We start from the raw sequence: 20,052 nt of genomic DNA on the forward strand, positions 1-20,052 counted from the left end.
CCAGAATTTTGGCTTATTTTGATTAGTAAATCTGCCCCATTGGCTTTAAGGCTTTGTTCACATCTACTTTGCATATCCATCGTTTTTGCCGGACAAAATAGTGCAGTATGCTGTGCTATTTTAACTAGCAAAACTACGGACACCATGACAGAAACCCGAGGGAACCTTTCAAAGCCAATGGGTTTCGTCGTGCACTGTTGTTTTTCCTCATGCAACAGACCCAGCGACTTTTTTTGGCTGTTTTGCTCCTATGATGAAGCCGAATAATGGAAAAACCGAACGCAGATGTGAAAGAATACTCCCTATTCCTTAGATCCTTTCATTAAAGGGGATGTCCAGGATTAGAAAAACATGGCTGCTTTCTTCCAAACACAGCACCACACCTGTCCATGGGTTGTGTCTGGTATTGCAAGCTCTACCCCATTCACTTCAGTGGAGCTGAACTGCATTTCCAGACACAAGCCATGCACAGGGTTGGCGCTGTTTATGGTACCCATGTTTTTTTCTAATGACAACCCCCATAAGTCATCCACACTCTAATGATAATGAGATGTCTGCTGACCCTGCCCAAGACTTTACAGCAGAGCCAACAAGTGAGCTAAAAATGTCAGCCTGTACTTTAGAGTGTGTACTCTAGTGGCTATTTTGAAAACTCACACCCCCCCCCCCCCCTGAATTCAGGACCTGCGCAGATGTAGTCATTTAACCTTATCTGTGCAGGTCCCTTAACAGATGAAAATAAACAAGTGAGATAGAAAAATTGTCCTTTTTCATTTAGTTACATAATAATTCTGCACACTAATATTTGCCCAATAATTATGCACACATAGATATTCTCCTAAGAAAGCCAAGACCTCACTTTTACGTTCTTAAATATTCAGGTTTAAGGTTTACTAACATTTTGGATTGACCGACAGCACTGTAGTTGTTAAGTAAGAAAATTAATTCTCAAAAATACAACTTGCCTAATAATTGTGCACACAGTTTATGTAACTGTAAACTTAGAGGCTATGCACACCTTCCAAAACAGTGTATCACTGTGATTTGTGAAACTTTGTAATTACTTTTTAATAAAATTATATTTACTTTTTGAGACTACTACTTTGTATCCTATATACAGAACAGCTGTAGCCAGCGCTGAGATATGAATCCGTCAGTTCAGCGGGACTGATAGGTTCAGCGAAAGTGAGACACGCAAGATCCACCTGTTATCGATCAAATCTGTTACGAACTTAGATGTGATTAATAACAGCTTGACCCTGCTTGAACCTGACTTGACGGATACAATTTCCGCGCTAGATACAGCTGCTCTGTGTACAGGATACAAAGCAGCTGTATTGAATAAAAAGTAATCAGAAAGTAGCACCAATAACACTGATACACTGTTTTATTTTATTTTTTAAATGTCAAAGATGTGCATAGCCTTTAAAAGAGAGACAAAGGGTATAATAGTGAATGTATTGAAACAGGCAGTAATGACATTACTGATCTACACACATTGCTAGCAGGATATAGACTACTCCCCCCCCCCCCCATACCATTTCTCCCCAAAAATACGTTTATAGATTGACAAGTTAAAGCAACATTTTAAAACAATTATTTTTGGGGGGATTCCCCTTTCTTGCTACAGACAAATAATAGACTATATAGAGTAGAACAAATGATTAAAGAATTAGTCTTTGTCTATTGTCTGTTGCCTAAAGCTATGGGATTCCTGTTCGCTGCAAAAAAACTGACAAATGGAAAAGCACCTTGACGAAAGTTAAAAAAAAACAAAACACTGGTTAGGAAAACGCTGTAAAGTAAAGATATGAAATGGTTTACTTCACTGCTCAGTGACAACAAATATTCAAAAACTGTATAAAATGTGCCTTAGGTCTCTTTCACACGGCAGTATTTTGCATCAGTATTTGTAAGCCAAAAACTAGGAGTGGGTCTACAACACAGAAGATGTACAAATCTTTTCATTATACTTCTCTGTATAAGTTCCACTTCTGGTTTTAGCTTCCAAATACTGATGCAAAATACTGATCAAAATACTGTGATGTGAAAGAGGCCTTAAAGAGACTTCGCATCCTGGCTGGAGGCGATGTCTATTCACTCTCAAGACACTTCGGTAAAGTTAATGTGGGAGTATGTGACAGCACAGCATGATCTTGTGAGATCACGTTGTGTTACGAGTACTGTTAAAAATGAATGGAGAGAAGTGTATGATGCTGATTGGTCAGCGTTATACACTTCTCTTTACAACGCCCAGTTGGTAAAAAAGTAAAAACACGCACAGTTGTCTATTAAGAAACTAATTAGCATAAATCTAAAATTGTGCATAACTTGCTCAAATTTGATCGTTTTTCAAAATAAAAACCACTGTTGTTATCTACATTACAGCGCCAATCAGATTATTTAGGAGATAGAGCACTTATAATCTGGTGACAGATAAAAACAATAAAGTACCGTATTTCTTCTTAGTATGACATGAAGCAGATAAATTATGTTACTGAGGGGTTGTTTTTTTTTATAAAAAGATTTCAGCATACTTATTTTTATTAATATTTTTCTTTAGGGCGAACGGGGTGGAATAGGTGCTCCAGGACCTATTACCTATGTTACGCATGCTGATAAGCAAAAAGGTAAATAGATGTTTCTGACAATCAAGCTGAAAAAGACAGTTCTCTGTACATATGCCCTAAGGCTCCCTTCACACCACATTTTGTTTACCTTTTTTCCCCCACATAGTTTCCAAATATGTGCATGATGGTGTGTTCACACGCTTAGCAAAAAAACGTCTGAAAATACGGGGCTGAGTTTTTTACGGCCAATTTTGGAGCTATTTTTCTAACGGCTCCAAAAACGGCACAAGAAGTGACACGCACTCGCGTGAATCTGGTCCGTTATGCATCAGTGTGCTTTGCGAGGGGCATGCGTTATTCACGCACTTGCAAAGCACAACTTTTTTTTATTATTATTTTCAATTTAATTAATGCGCAAATCGCGCACAGCACACGAATGTGGATCCGTGTTCTGTGCGTGATTTTCACGCACCCATTGACTTCAATGGGCGATAGGTGCATGAAAAAACGCACCAATATAGGACATGCAGTGTGTTTTACGAAACGGACATACGCTGCGTGAAAACTCCTGCATGTGTGAATTGGCCCCATTGAAATCAATGGGTCAGTGTGCTCTGCGTGATTTTTATGCCCAGCACACGGACGAGTTTTACGCTAGTCTGAATGAGCCCTAAGGGTGTGTTCACATCAGTGCTAAAATGAAACACTTTCGCAATCGTTTGAGACATAGAAGACAATGACAAAATTCAAGAATATGTTCCTATACGTCTTATTTGGCAGATAAAAAAATGTATGAAAGGGGCCAGATATTGGTATTGGCATTGAGATAATTGGAATATTGCACTAAAGGCATTCAAGACTGACCCATCCAGGGGCCACAGGCAGAAGCAGATTTATTTTTCTTGTGTTCTCCATAAAAACTCTTTACAAAAATATTTCTAATTTACTATACATGTAACAAGCTTTGTCAATTTCTGTCACCCCGACCTGAAGATTTAACTTTTATCTTGTATCTAAGATATGACTGGATGTTATCCATGTACATTAAAGTATAGCACTTTGCTGCTGAGGATTCTTTGTCTGCTCTTTTCTTTGCAGGAAAACGAAACATTTATGGCCACTTTTAATGTTTTGTTTATTTATAGGATCAATAGGAGATGTTGGTTTTCCTGGAAATACTGGCCTTGATGGGGATAGTGGCGACATAGGAGATACTGGGCTTCCAGGTTTAATGGGAAGACCAAGTACATTCCCTGGTAAATATGAATTAGTAATATTATACTTTCATCATCATCTTATGAATCAATGCCGCCAGTTTTACCTTTCTTTCTTTAGGACAACCAGGCTATTCAGGCTTAAAAGGTGAAAGAGGTCACAAAGGCTACCAAGGGGATGAAGGCTTTCCTGCCTTTCAAACTGGAATTGATGGACAACCAGGAGAACCTGGGCAACAAGGACCTCCTGGATTACCTGGATATCCTGGTAAATAGAAATAACTTCTAATACCTATAGCAGTATCTCAAAATCTCAGAAACACTGATGTTAATTTCCCTGTGAAAGACTTAAAGGTATTTTCCAATTTTAGACTTTTAGGACGTTCAGTCTATTTCTGATAGATGGGCTACCACCTCTGGGACCCCCACCTATCAGAACTGGGATTCCCTGATTCCCATTTTGCCAGATGAGTCAGATCTTGACTTGAATAGAGGAAGCCAGGCACCTCTCCGTTAATTTCTTGACTGGATGTTGTGGCCAGCAACCGTGTTGTCTAGCAGATCGAGCGTCAGAGACCAAAATAACAAAATATAGTGGTTACACTCCAAGTTCTATAATTTATGACAGGATGATTGTTTTGACACTACATAATTCAATCACTTTTCCATAAAAACACGTATTATTCATTATATAGGTGTTTTTTTAGTTTGATGTTATTTTCTTGTACTTTTCATGTTTTGCATCTGGTATATTTATAGGTGGACGCATTGGACGCAAAGGCTCACCAGGGCCTCAGGGGCAAGAAGGTCCAAATGGAACTCCTGGCATAGCTGGTTTTAAAGGACTCAAAGGTGACTTGAAAATAAAACTTTAAATAAAAACATTCAGTTTAAGGCTAAAACTTTCCAAAGCCTGATCTGTGGCGTTTCACAATCAAAGTTATGTAAAAAATTAATTATATTTATATTGTTACTCAAAACATTTTGCATTAAGCAAGGTGTCATCTTTTTTTTCTTTATACTTTAAAGGGGAACAAGGTGAATGTAGATGCTCTGCTGGTGATGAAGCTTCGAGGGGGCCTGCTGGAGGGCCTGGACCTGTAGGATTTTCAGGCTCACCGGGTGAACCTGGGCGTAAAGGGGAGAATGGAGATAGAGGTGTTCCTGGTCTGCCCGGTGCACCTGGTATAGAGGTGAGACATTTTGTTCTTTATGTTGTGCTAAAAGAGAATAATAAAATCAAGCATGGGTTAATATGTCTCCTGTTACTGGTTTTCAAGATGCTTAAAATAGGCATTATATTTGATCATGGTTCAAAGTTCATCATGGTTAGATTCACAGTATGTTTAAAAATGATACAGGCTACATTTTTATGTCCTCTTGAAGAACAAAATTGTGATGAATTTTGTTTTTTTTTTTTTTTACAATAGAAGTCAATGGCAACAGGATAGACTACCTATTGCATCCTGCTTTAAAGGTACTTTTAACCCCTTAATGCACCTTGATGTAAGTGCATGTCAAGGTGCAGGGGGAGAAGTATGGAGCGCTCTCCATACGCTGCGGGTGTCAGCTGTGTTTTACAGCTGACACCCGGCACTAATGGCGCGATCGCTGTTCCTGGCCGTTTAACACCTCAAATACTGCGGTCAATCGCGACCGCAGCTTCTGAGGCGCTAGAAAGTGGGGATGGCCCCCTCTGACAGCTCATCGTCGCCCCCACAACGCCATTGATGACTATACGCTGCAATACATTAGTATTGCAGTGTATTGTACCAGCGATCCAACGATCGCTGGTTCAAGTCCCCTAGGGGGACTAATAGATTGTGTAAAAAAAAGTTATATAAAGTTTTTAGTAGTGAAAACATTTTTTAAAAAAGTTCAAAAAAAAATACTTTTTCCCATTTTTCCTTTGAAGTAATGTAAAAAATTAACAAAATTGGTATCGCTGTGTCAGTGAAAGAACTATTACAATATAGCATTATTTAATGCGCACGCTGAATGGCATTAAAAAAAAAAAAGGATATATATAAAACGCCAGAATCGCTGTTTTTTGGTCAACGTAGTGGTGAAAAAAAAGTAATAAACAGTGATCAAAAAGTAATATGTACAAAAATACCACAGCTCGCGATAAGCCCTCTTACCGCTTGGCCTTCAGAATATGGAAAAAAAAACATTTTTGTTTTGTAACAAATAGTTTTCTCTCTGTAAAAGGAGTAAAACATTAAAAAACCTATATAAATCTGGTATCAACGTAATCGTATTGACCATCAGAAAAATTTGTCATTTTTACCGCACAGTGAAAGATGTAAAAACGAAAGCCAAAAGAAGATGGAGGAAACCGTTTTTTTCCAATTCCACTAAAACATAGAATGGGAGGAAAAAAAATAAGCATTAAAACGACAATTAGTCTAGTCCTGAAAGGGTTAAATGGTGCCAATAGAAACTACAACTCCTCCCACAATAAATAATCCTTCATAATATTCCGTTAGGGGAAAAATAAAAAGTTATGGCTCATAGAAGGCAGGGAGTGAAAAACAAAGATGGAAAAAAAATGGCTTGACTGTAAGGGGTTAATATTTAAAATGTCACCTTCAAAAACATAACATGGCTTATTTACTCAAAACATATTTTAATTCTGTTTTCTGGTGAATATCACAAAAGTAGGAAACCAAAGTTAAATAAGTGAGTATACATGATATACATATATATATATATAGTCAGATGTATTATCATGTATTTGATAATGAATAAGAATTTATAAATATGAATTGTCACCATTAATATGTTAAATAGTATAATTGGTTTCTTAGCATAATATGAACTAATATTATTTTGAAAAGAAATGGCACAGGAATAAATTATGCTGAATGTGTGATGTCATGCATTTGAAGTATGTACTGTACAAACCACAACCTGGTTGTCCCCTCTTCCATTCTTAAGAGTACAAGACTACTTTATTTATTTCAATTTTTCTTAATAGATGTGTTACACCCTGGACTATGCCCTCCTAAATATCCACCAGAACTTACTGTATCAATGCTTCCAATTATTGCTGCATTTTAATTAGTGATGTCTAACCATAAGGGTATGTGCACACGACCAATTTTCAGGCGTAATGGAGGCATTTTATGCCTCGAATCACGCCTGTAAAGATGGCTCCAATACGTCGGCAAACATCTGCCCATTGCTTACAATGGGTCTTACGATGTTCTGTGCAGACGAGCTGTCATTTTACGCGTCGCTGTCAAAAGACGGCGCGTAAAATTACGGCTGCGTCAAAGAAGTGCAGGACACTTCTTGGGACGTAATTGGAGCCGTTTTTCATTGACTCCAATGAAAACCAGGTCCAATTACATCCGTGAAAGACGCCGCGAAAAACGCGAGTACTTGTAAAAACGTCTGAAATTCAGGAGCTGTTTTCTCCTGAAAACAGCTCCGTAATTTCAGACGTATTTGGCGTTGTCGTGTGCACATACCCTTATAGTAAAAGCATTTTGTAAGTGGATCATGGGATCGGGACTGATTTTTTTTCTATCAATTTAATTAAAAGGGACGTCCAGGTGTCAATGGTCTTCCTGGGAATGCAGGAGAAACAGGAGACGCAGTGCGTGCTACAGAGAAGGGTAACTCATAACTGTGCATGTCTCTGACTACAATTCTAAGATAACATGACCTTCGGAGAAATGTTAATAATAAATTGTTTACACAACATAAGTCGTGTATTAAAAAGTAATACATTTGAGCAAAGTACTTTCTGTTCTCTGATATGCCCATACACTGTTTTAAGTTTATGTGCTTCTGAATTATTTTTTCCGGTAGCATGGTTTCATATTTGTAAAATCCAGTGACGTTTTGCAGACAGTTGTTACACTCGCTTCAGGGTTATATTCATTTATACAACTGAGTTTTATAGTCAAAACAGGACACCCATTTCTATACCCTAAATGGGGTTATTTCTACTACATGTTCATGTGATTTTTAGAAACCTCATTCAGATGGGCACATTTGGTTCATCCATAGAATATATATATATTTAATTCATTTAACCCCTTAAGGACTGAGCCTGTTTTGGCCTTAAGGACACAGCCTATTTTTTCAAATCTGACATGTGTCACTTTATGTGGTAATAACTCCAGAATGCTTTTACCTATCCAAGCGATTCTGAGATTGTTTTCTCGTGACACATTGGACTTTATGTTACTGGCAAAATTTGCTCGATACATTAAGTATTTCATTGTGAAAAACATCAAAATTTAGCGAAAAATTGCAAAAATTAGCATTTTTCTAAATTTATATGTATCGGCTTGTAAGACAGATAGTAATACCACACAAAATTGTTGCTAATTAACATCACCCATATGTCTACTTTAGATTGGCATCGTTTTTTGAACATCCTTTTATTTTTCTATGACCTCACAAGGCTTAGAACTTTAGCAGCAATTTCTCACATTTTCAAGAAAATGTCAAAAGGCTATTTTTACAGGGCCCAGTTCAGTTGTGAAGTGAATTTTAAGGCCTTATATATTAGAAACCCTCGATAAGTCACCCCATTTTAAAAACTTCACCCCTCAAAGTATTCAAAACAGCATTTAAAAAGTTTATTAACCCTTTAGATGTTTCACAGGAATTAAGGCAAAGTAGATGTGAAATGTTCAAATTTCTTTTTTTTTTTGCAGAAATTCATTTTTCATCTATTTTTTTTGTAACACAGAAAGTTTTACCAGAGAAATGCAACTCAATATCTATTGCCCAGATTCTGCAGTTTTTAGAAATACCCCACATGTGGCCCTAGTGCACTTATTGACTGAAGCACCTGCCTCAGAAGCAAAGGAGCACCTAGAGGATTTTGGGGCCTCCTTTTTATTAGAAAATATTTTAGGCACCATGTCGGGTCTGAAAGGCTCTTGCGGCGCCAAAACAGTGGAAATCCCCCAAAAGTGACCCCATTTTGGAAACTACACCCCTTGAGGAAATTATCTAGGGGTATAGTTAGCATTTTGACCCCGCAGGTTTATTGCAGAAATTATTGGAAGTAGGCCGTGAAAATGAAAATCTACATTCTTTCAAAGAAAATGTAGGTTTAGCTAATTTTTTCTAATTTCCACAAGGACTAAAAGGAGAAAATGCACCACTACTTTTGTAAAGCAATTTCTCCCTAGTAAAACAATACCCCGCATGTGGTCATAAACGGCTGTTTGGACACACGGCGGAGCTTAGAAGGGAAAGAGTGCCATTTGTCTTTTGGAGATCAAATTTAGCAGGAATGGTTTGCGGAGACCACGTCACATTTGCAAAGCCCCTAAGGGACCAAAACAGTGAAAACACCAAAAAAGTGACTCCATTTAGGAAACTACACCCCTTGAAGAATCCATCTAGGGGTGTAGTGAGCATTTTGAACCCACAGGGGTTTCATAGATTTTATTAGAATTGGGCAGTGAAGATAAAAAAAAAACATTTTTTTCCAATAAGACGTAGCTTTAGCTCAAAATGTTTCATTTTCTCAACAAATAAAGGAATAAAAGAACCCCAACATTTGTAAAGCAACTTCTCTGGAGTACGGCAATACCCAATTTGTGGTCATAAACGGCTGTTTGGGCATACGGCAAGGATCAGAAGAGAAGGAGTGCCATTTGGCTTTTGGAGCACAGATTTTGCTGGATTGGTTTCTTGACACCATGTCACATTTGCAAAGCTCCTAAGGTACCAGTACAGTGGAAACTCCCCAAAAGTGACTCGATTCACGAAACTACACCCCTTGAGGAATTCATCTAGGGGTGTAGTGAGCATTTTGACCCCACAGGTGTTTCATAGATTTTATTAGAATTGGGCAGTGAAAATAAAAAAAATCCTTTTTCTTCAATAAGACGTAGTTTTAGCTGAAAATGTTTCATATTCTCAACAAATAAATGAAAAAAAGCACCCCAACACTTGTAAAGCAACTTCTCCTGTGTACGGCAATACCACATATGTGGTCATAAACTGCTGTTTGGGCACAGAGTAGGGCTCAGAAGGGAAGGAGCGCCATTTGGCTTTTGGAGTACAGATTTTGCTGGATTGGTTTCTGGGCGCTATGTCGCATTTGCAAAGTCCCTGTGGGACCAAAACAGTGGAAACCCCCCAGAAGTGACCCCATTTTGGAAACTACACCCCTCAAGGTATTCACCTAGGGCTGTAGTGAGCATATTAACCCCACAGGTGATTGGCAGAAATTGGTGTGCACTCGATATTGCAGAGTGAAAATGGTTTTTCAATAGATATGCCAATATGTGGCGCCCAGCTTGTGCCACTGGAGACACACACCCCAAAAATTGTTAAAAGGGTTCTCCCGGGTATGGCGATGCCATATATGTGGAAGTAAACTACTGTTTGGGCACGCTGTAGGGCTCAGAAGGGAGGTAGCGCCATTTGGCTTTTGGAGCGTGGATTTTGCTTGTAGTAGTTTTGTTTTGAGTCTTACTGGTGTTTCCGTTTATAATGTCGGGGTACATGTAAGGCGGGCGGAGTATATAAGGGGCATAGTCAGGTGGTATAGTGGGGTAAAAAAAAACAATAAAATAATCCATAGATGTGTGTTATGCTGTGACACAATCCTTTCTGCACAGGCCGGTGTCGCACTAATAAATGGTCTTTACTTATTCCCCTTTTGGTCCACACTCGGCACCTTTGAAGTTTGGGGAATTTTGCTGGGAAAGTGTTGTCCTAGTATAATACGGGCGCCCTCACTTCCAGCAGATATGTTTGGGCCCACCCCTTCCTGGTTCCCTAATTTTAGGGGCCTTGATAATTCGCCACTTGAAACAGAAGAAATGTTCCCCTCGAGCCGGCACAACTACATATTTTTCTTTCCTGATTTATTGGTGCCTTGACTAATTTTATTTTTTCATAGACGTAGTGGTATGACGGCTGGTTTGTTGCGGGACGGGCTGTAGTTTTTATTGGTACCATTTTGGGGTACATGCGACATTTTGATCACCTGTTATCCTTTTTTTTTTGGGAGGCCAGGTGACCAAAAAACAGCAATTCTGGCATATTTTTTTAGTTTTTTTTATACAGCGTTCACCACGCATTATAAATTACATGTTACTTTTATTCTGCAGGTCAGTCCGATTCCGGTGATACCTAATTTATAGCACTTTTTATGTTTTACAACTTTTTGCACAATAAAATAACTTTTGTAAAGCGAATGGATTTTTTCTGTCGCCATGTTGTGAGAGCCATAACGGTTTTAATTTTTCGTCGACGGTGCTCTATGAGGGCTTGTTTTTAGCGAGACGAGTTAGGGTATGTTCACACGGCGGGGGTCCGTAACGGCTGAAATTACGGGGATGTTTCAGCCTGAAAACATCCCCGTAATTTCAGCCGTACCGGCATGTGCAGGCGCTTGAACGCCGCGTCAATTACGGCCGTAATTAGCGCTGCTATTCATTGGAGTCAATGAATAGCGGCTCCAATTACGGCCAAAGAAGTGACAGGTCACTTCTTCTACGCGGGCGTCTATTTACGCGCCGTCATTTGACAGCGGCGCGTAAATATACGCCTCGTGTGAACAGACAAACGTCTGCCCATTGCTTTCAATGGGCAGATGTTTGTCAGCGCTATTGAGGCGCTATTTTCGGGCGTAATTCGGGGCAAAAACGCCCGATTTACGTCCGTAAATAGGCCGTGTGAACATACCCTTATAGTTTTTATAGGTACCATTTTTAGGTACATGCGACTTTTTGATCACTTTTTATTAAAATTTTTGGAAGACAAAGTGACCAAAAAATAGCAATTATGTCAGTATTTTTTAGTTTTTTTTTTTACGGCGTTCACTGTGCGGAATAAATAACATAATATTTTTATAGTTCAGGTCGTTACGGTCGCAGCGATACCAAATATGTATGGCTTTATTATTTTTTTCAATAATAAATGACTTGATAAAGGAAAAAGGGCGATTGTGTTTTGTGTTATTATTTGAAACTTTTATTGTATGTTTTACAACTTTTATTTTTCCTTTTTTTACACTTTTTTTTACACTTTTCTTTAGTCCCACTAGGGGACTTGAAGGTCCAACTGTTTGTTTGATGTTCTAATACATTGCACTACCTATGTAGTGCAATGTATTAGAACTGTCAGTTGTTCACTGACAGCAAGCCGATCAGGCTCCGCCTCCGGGCGGGGCCTAATCGGCTAACGTAATGGCAGATAGGAAGCCATTGTTAGGCATCCTGTTGCCATAGTAGCAGTCGCCAGCCTTGCCATCGCATGGCAAGGCTGCCGATTGCATACAAACCACTTTGATGCAGCGATTGCATTGAATCGCTGCATTGAAGGTGTTAATGGCAGGAATCAGAGCTAGCTCCGGTTCCTGCCGATAGATCGGGGTGTCCGCTGTAACATACAGCGGACACCCACTGCTGATGACGCCGGCTCAGCTTCTGAGCCGGAAGCTGAGCCAGCGCCATCTTGCCGATGGTACCGGAAGCCTCCTGGGCCCCGCCGACGACGGGGCATAGGAGGATTCCGTTACAGGCTGATCGGGAGGTAAGCATTAGCCCTCCGATCGCCTTTGCAGCCACCGGCAACCCAGCGATCACGTTGCTGGGGCGCCGGTGGCTATAAACTCCTCACATGCTGCGATCTCTATTGAACGCAGCATGTGAGGGGTTAATCGGTCGGATCGGAGGCTAGCTCCGGTCCTGGCCGATACCTCAGGGTGCCAGCTGTAACATACAGCTGTCACCCGGCGGTGATGTCGCTGGCTCAGCTCCTGAGCCAGCTTCATCTCCATCACGTACAGTTACGTGGAGATGCGCGAAAAGGCCATCTCCCATCACGTAACTGTACGTGAAATGGCGCGAAGGGGTTGAAACTAAGTATATATAAATAGATAAACAGACAGTCCATATGATCAGCTAATAGAGATTAAATGTTAATGAAGGCTATATTATAAAGTATAAGCATTCTTTGTGCGGTTAGTTTACCAATGTTTCCCTCACAGATCTTGTAACTAGTGAGACCATACACATATTAACAAAGAAAGGCCGAATTCAGACCACCGTGGTATACGTCCGTGTGACGGACGTTAAAACAAAGGCCGTCACACAGACGCATGTATTCCAATGGGGCCGTTCACACGGCCATTGTTTGAACAGACCGTGTGAAGTGTCTGTTGAAAATATATAATATGTCCTATTTTGTTCCGTTTTCACGGAACCCTCGATAGACTCAAGTCTATGGGGATCCGTGAAAACGGGACCCGCACGGGGGCAACTCGGACGTGAAAAACTAAAGTTATTCACGTCTGAGTTTACCCACGTTCGTCTGAATTTGGCCTATAACGGAGTACAGAAACACTGACTTTTTTTTTTTTATAGAACATTCATAACATGTTTTATATGGATAGTGAAATGTAATATAGAGAAAATAATACATTAGAAGCAACAGAAATCATAAATACCATAGTATTTAAAGGGAACCTGTCACCAGCATTTCACCTATTGAACTCTACTCACCCCTTGCTGGGGCACTACTGTCAAAAGTTCACTGACTTATCCCCTCTCCTAAACTCCTCCTCTGACGATAAATAATTTTGCACCTTCTATGGTATTCCGGAAATTTTGTTCGTTCCTGTTCTTATGCCCGCCCCATGCCAAAATCTCATCTGAGATAGCGCCCATTCACTCGTCATGCATGGTCCAACACTCTTCCCTTCTTTGTCCGGGCCTCAAATCTAGTTTCTGCGCATGCGTCACTATGGTGTCCCTTTGTGCGCACGCACCAGAACAAGACATTGATGCGCGAGCGCAGGATTTCTTATGTGTGCTGGGGGGAGGCGATGAGTTGTCAATCGAAAGTAAGGATGCGGGGTTAACTCGGAAAGATTGAGGAATGAAGATAAGGCTCTTTTCAAACAAAGATATGACTCTTTTATGCTCTTTAGCATACGGCACAGGAACACTAAAAAGTGGAATACTAAAGGTACAGAGCCTACTTAGAAGATAGTTATAAGTTACATAAAAATTATTTTCCACCCACTCCACCAGGTCTGGCTGGTTTAATAGGTGAAATGCTGGTGACAGGTTCCCTTTAACCCGTTTAACGGGCCTTATTCCGATGCCATAGACTTTTTACGTTGCGGCATCGGAATGAGTAAACAGAGCAGGGAGCTGTCAAATCTCCCTGCTCTCAGCTGCCAGAGGCAGCTGAGGGCTAGGGGCGTCCCTGCTCTGCCGGGTGAGATCGATATTAGTATCGATCTCACCCGTTTAACCCCTCAGATGCGGTGCTCAATAGCGTGCACCGCATCTGAGTGGTTTTGGAGAGAGGGAGGGAGCTCCCTCTCTCTCCCACCGGCACCCGGCGATACGATTGCCGAATGTCAGTGTCTATGATGGCAGCCGGGGGCCTAATAAAGGCCCCCAGGTCTGCCTGTAGTGAATGCCTGCTAGGTCATGCCGCAGGCATGACCTAGCAGATGCCTGTCCGTTTTAAACTGACAGGCAGTAATACACTGCAATACAGAAGTATTGCAGTGTATTATAATAGCGAACGCAGAATCGCATATGAAAGTCCCCTAGTGGGACTAGTAAAAAAGTTTAAAAAGTTTAAAAAAAAAGTTTCATAAAGTTAATAAAAAAAAAAATGTGAAAAAAATTGAAAAACCCACTTTTTCCCCTTACAAACTGCTTTACTATTAAAAAAACAAAATAAAGTAAAAAAGTTACACATATGTGGTATCGCCGCGTCCGTAACGACCCCGACTATAAAGATTTTACATTACTTAACCCGCACGGTGAACGCCGTAAAAAATTAAATAAAAAACGACTGAAAAATTACTGTTTTCTGTGAATCCTGACTTTAAAAAAATGTGAATAAAAAGTTTATCAAAAAGTGGCATCTACTCCGAAATTGTACCAATAAAAACTACAAGTCGTCCCGCAAAAAAAAAGCCCTCATACAACTGCATCGGCGAAAAAATAAAACCGTTACGGCTCTTCAAATATGGAGACACAAAAACAAATAATTTTGGGAAAAAAAAGCGTTTTTACTGTGTAAAAGTAGTAAAACATTCAAAAACGATACAAATTTAGTATCGTTGCAATCGTAACAACCCGCTGAATAAAGTTATTGTGTTATTTATACCACACGGTAAACAACGTAGATTTAGGACGCAAAAAAGCGTGGCGAAATTTCAGATTTCTATTCCCCCCCCAAAAAAAAGGTAATAAAAGTTAATCAATAAATAATATGTACCTCAAAATGGTGCTATTAAAAAATACAACTTGTCCTGCAAAAAACAAGACCTTATACAGCTATGTCGACGCAAAAATAAAAAAGATATAGCTTTTGGAATGCGACGATGGAAAAACGTAAAAAATAGCTTGGTCATTAAGGTCTAAAATAGGCTGGTCATTAAGGGGTTAAAGAGCATATATGTAAATCATTATTCTGCAATTAGTCTACATCAATATATGTTCAGTGCTATAGGTAAGTTTCTGTGAATTATAATTAACACTTCATATTTCTGAAGGTGCAAAGGGGGCTCAAGGAGAGCTTGGTATGCCTGGCATTGCAGGATTTGAAGGATCTCCAGGAAAAGATGGCGCCAATGGAATTCCTGGCTTTGCAGGTCCTCCTGTGAGTAGAGCAATGAAAGTTAATATGATAACAAAACCAAATGCATAAAATTTACCAAAAATAATTTGTGCATTTAAAGGATATAAAAGTATTTTTTTTACATTATTACAATTGATATCGACACAGAGGTGAATAAATAGTGATTATGACAACCCCTACATTTTTCCATTGGATTGCATTACTTATAACATCCAATGTACGCTGTAGTCCATATGCACCTTGTATATACTATACATATGCATGTATTTACATATGTATACAGAGACAAAAATGCCATGCAAAGTATGATCCAAGCCTACTATTAGTAAAATGGATGATTCCTGCACTTAAAAGTAGAAACACTGAAATATTGATTAGCCATTTCCCATGAGATTATACAAGGTTAAAAGAGAATAACAAGAATTATATAAGATATTGTAAGCATACAAGTGAGTTGCAAATAGCAGCCGACCTTTTACTATATAAGATATAGTATCTAACATTTATGAAAATGTTGCAAAAATGGATGTTTTAATTTTTTAGGGCTTTTAAGAAAGTGTAAATAAAAATCTTGTATGTGTAGCTGCATCATTGGTGTTTCTTTTTATAATTTCACGTTAATGTGCAACTATGTAGAATATGTAAATGTTTACAATGTTCACAGAACGATTTAACACATATAATCTGTTTTTATAGGGTGATGCTGCCAAAGGATTCATTGGTGATCCTGGGTTTTCAGGAACACCTGGTGTTGAAGGGCCAAGGGGTAATACCGGCCTACCAGGTATAGGATTTCCAGGCCCTAAAGGCACACGTGGACCTCCTGGGCCACCAGGGCTGAATGGATTACCAGGAATTCCAGGATTGCCAGGTTTACCAGGTATGAATTTCAAATCCTACTTGGCAGTGAGTAAGCATAGATCATTATCTCATTACTTTAAAGAGGCTCTGTTACCACATTATAAGGGCCCTGTCTCCTACATAAGGAGATCGGCGCTATAATGTAGGTGACAGTAATGCTTTTTATTTTAAAAAAACAATCTATTTTCACAACGTTAGGAGCGATTTTGGTTTATGCTGGACGTCATGTGTATTCAGCATCCTGACACTTCTGACTCTTTTCTGTGAGATTTATAGCAAGGGAAACGAAATCTCGTTTACCTCCGTAATCTCGCGAGATTTCGTATCCGTTGCTGGAATCTCACAGAAAAGAGTCAGAAGTGTCAGGATTCTGAATACACATGACGTCCAGGCTGGATGGCCATGTGTATTCATTATCAGGACACTGGATTAATGTTAATCAAGCAGAATCGCTGTGTATGTGGCTGCAGATCATGTTCTAGTAAGAACGCGATTCTGCTGTCTAAATGAATGGAGAGGAGTTTATGATGCCGATTGGTCAGCGTCATACACTCCTCTGTACAACGCCCACTTGGTCAAAGTAAAAATACGCCCACTTGGGCATTAAGCAACTCATTAGCATAAACCAAAATCGCTCCTAACATTGTGAAAATAGATTGTTTTTTTAAATAATAAGCATTACTGTCACCTACATTATAGCGCCGATCTCCTTATGTAGGAGATAGGACACTTATAATGTGGTGACAGAGCCTCTTTAATTTAATTGAATTTTAGATAATTGATTTTTAGGCCAGTAGCTTTCTAGGTTCACACTCGAAGGATTTGCTTCAGATCCACAGGAAATGCAGTGCAATGCAGGTGAATATGATTTTCATAATTGCGGAAAAAAAATGTGCACAACTTTAAGGGCTTGCTGTGGATTTTCAGATTCTGTTGCAGAAAGGTGGCGGATTGTGCAGTGGATTTTACCTAGGCATAGAGAGGGTGAAATCTACAGTCAATTCCTTATCAAAATTCTCATTACAGTGCAGACAAGTATGGTGTGGATATTCAATGCGGATTAAATTGTTCATTTGCTGCAAATTCTTCTAGGCAATTCCACCTTGTTTAAACATAGCATTAGAATTGTTTTAAAATAAAGAATGGGATACTTACAGTATATGAACGGTTACTGTATATATATATACGGCACAAGTTTAAGCTTGCTTCACAAGAGATTGGGCAGCTGAATGTCGGGTGCTTGGCAGTAAGAGAAAAATTCAGTTCTCACAGCTTCTGTCATCTCTGTACTTATGTACACAGCGCTCAATGAGTGCTGTGTGTAGAACAGAGGCAGTGGCAGCGCCTCTATTGCTCTCAGGTCAAATGACTGGTCACATGATCCCCGGGGTGTCGTTGGTAGGGGGCTGCTGCCAAAATCTATTCCTAGTTACAGAGCTGAATTGACAGACTGCAGAAGATGGGGGTGTCTCTTCACTGCCTGTCAGTAAAAGTCTATAGAGAGGGGAGCGGGTGCAGGAGGAGGGAACAGAGAGCAAAAGAAACACAGGCACGCTACTCATACAAGTCTATAGAGGGGGGATGGGGGAGCAGGAGAAGGAACCAGAGAGAGAGTGAGTCAGACACAGACATGCTTCTAATACAAGTCTACGGAGAGGAGAGGGAGGAGCAGGAGCTGAGTGAGAAAGACACAGACAGATGTGCTGTTGATTCTGGTAACAGTTGCTGTCTCACCCAAGTGCTGGATTCTCAGCTACACTATTCAATAGTGCTGTCTCTTCCATGCTGCTGCAGCTGCTATATATGTGTGATAGAGATAGGAGAGCAGGATTCTCCTCTTCTATGTATGCTGTGTATCGAAGACATGATAGCCTTTAGGCTTCGCCCACTAGCTCAGAGACAACTGAGAATTAGAGATAGAACCTGCAGTGGGGAAAACTTCTTAAAAATGCAGAATGCAAATGATACAATGGCCAGATATAATGTTATTCCTCATGTACACACATATGACAGCTTATTCTGAAAAGTTAGATTTGCTTTAAACATTTAAATAATAAGTCAATGATAGGCAGTTACCGGGTTTCCCTTGCTGAGGAAGCCATTAAAATATTACACAACACATAATTGGTACCTCAAAAACTCCATAGGATTTCTCTGAGTAGCTCCACTTTGCATTTTAGGGGATGCCCCACAGTGGGTTCCCACCTACATGTATAGTGGTCCTGCCCTGCCACCCAAGCATCCCTAACATGTATTGCTCACGTGCTGTCCAGAGTGTTTGGTGCCCCGTTTCCCATGACACCATCAATCTTCCTCCTCGATGATAAACTCTCAGGTCTCAGTAAACCACATTCATAAATTATCCCAATCTATCTGCATTGCGGCACATAATCATATAGCCTCCCAATGGAAAGCTAACTCTTTGTCTGTTGAGGCAGTTACTGCAAGTGTCTCTAATATGATGTTTTGTAAAAGGATACATGCTGCTCAAACATATATGATGGAGCAATTCAGTACAACATGGCAATGGATGGATTTATTATATTGGAATTCCAGGTCTCCAACATTCCCCGAACAGCGAGATAGTCATGTAGCAATATTTTTTCTATTGTATGATTCTATTTGTATAATCAGCTAAAGTCACTACCCCACTTTTCCTACCCCCTGTTTAGTTCTTATTGTTTCCCTACCCTCATCAAATTTTCTTATATTTTGCATCACTGTGTTTTTAGATTTGGTTTGTAAATTTTATTTGTACACGGCATTAACTGGTTGTCGACGCTTGAAGTCTATTCTCGTCATGAGCGGCAAGACATTGCGACCATAGTCGTCATGCTGATCATGTAGGCACAGCAAGTGCGCACATTCGATCAGGAGGAGGGCAACGGCTGTAATACATAGCCGCAGTACCACTCTAGCAGCAGAGGTCAGAGAAACTTCTGGTCTCCGCTGCTAACCCCTTGAATGCTGCGATCACAGCCGATTGAGGCATTCAAAGGGAAAATGAGAGGGGGTACCCTTCCATTCCCTCCCTTGTATGCCAGTACATTAAAGCCAAAAAATAAAAATGTAAAATCAATCCCCCAATGGGATTAAAAAATAAATAAAATAAATACAAAAAAAAATACATTGTAATGCTGTTTTTGGAAGAAAGCAGCCATGTTTTTCTAATTCTGAACAACCCCTTTAATGTTTATAATGTATAGCCACTTGTGATGGAACTGTTCTGCTATCTCTAATGATGCCGTGTTATGCCTAATGCACACGACCATTGTGTCCCGTCAGTGATCCGTGGAAAGATGGGACATTTCCTATCTTTCCACGGATCGGAGAATCGGGTCAGTTTTCACGGACCCGATTCACCCGCTAAAGCGAATGGGTCCATAGAAACGATCAGGTGCCACTCAGATGCCATGAAAAATGGCACTCGGTCGTGTGCAATTGCCATTCGAGTTTACTTTTAATAAAACACGTTGACACTAAATAATAAGTAAATTATAGGAATCATTCTTTATTCACCTGTTAAAAAAAACAGTTTTCATAAAATATCTGTTGTTTTTGCCCTCTATTGTTAGCACTTAACAAGCTCTGGTGTATATAACAGGTAAAACAACAGTTGTTCTCTAGTGCTAGAACAGAAAACAAATGTATAGTGTCATCTAGTACATAATTGAAAACGTACTATAACTACATCCGTCTAACAGTGCATAGTTGGTTAAAGAGCCATGACATAATGCTGGGATAATAAACGTTCTTGTTCCATGGATTTAAACATTGTTTATAATTGCAAGTTAATAAAATGTATTTGG

The 20,052-nt window shown here is 39.7% G+C and overlaps 1 protein-coding gene across 1 annotated transcript in view; it reads left to right on the top strand.

Annotated features, from left to right (window-relative positions):
- COL4A2 (collagen type IV alpha 2 chain) overlaps window positions 1-20,052 on the top strand; it is a 252,511-nt gene that overhangs the window by 179,762 nt on the left and 52,697 nt on the right. The window contains exons 19-26 of the mRNA XM_075852496.1: window positions 2,564-2,630; window positions 3,716-3,826; window positions 3,906-4,052; window positions 4,544-4,636; window positions 4,814-4,977; window positions 7,335-7,407; window positions 15,297-15,403; window positions 16,079-16,262. Of these exons, the coding sequence (XP_075708611.1) occupies window positions 2,564-2,630; window positions 3,716-3,826; window positions 3,906-4,052; window positions 4,544-4,636; window positions 4,814-4,977; window positions 7,335-7,407; window positions 15,297-15,403; window positions 16,079-16,262 (946 nt within the window). The remainder of the gene's footprint in view (window positions 1-2,563; window positions 2,631-3,715; window positions 3,827-3,905; window positions 4,053-4,543; window positions 4,637-4,813; window positions 4,978-7,334; window positions 7,408-15,296; window positions 15,404-16,078; window positions 16,263-20,052) is intronic.

The sequence above is a fragment of the Rhinoderma darwinii genome, chromosome 2 (genome assembly GCF_050947455.1).
Source record: "Rhinoderma darwinii isolate aRhiDar2 chromosome 2, aRhiDar2.hap1, whole genome shotgun sequence".
Classification (NCBI taxonomy): Eukaryota; Metazoa; Chordata; class Amphibia; order Anura; family Rhinodermatidae; genus Rhinoderma; species Rhinoderma darwinii.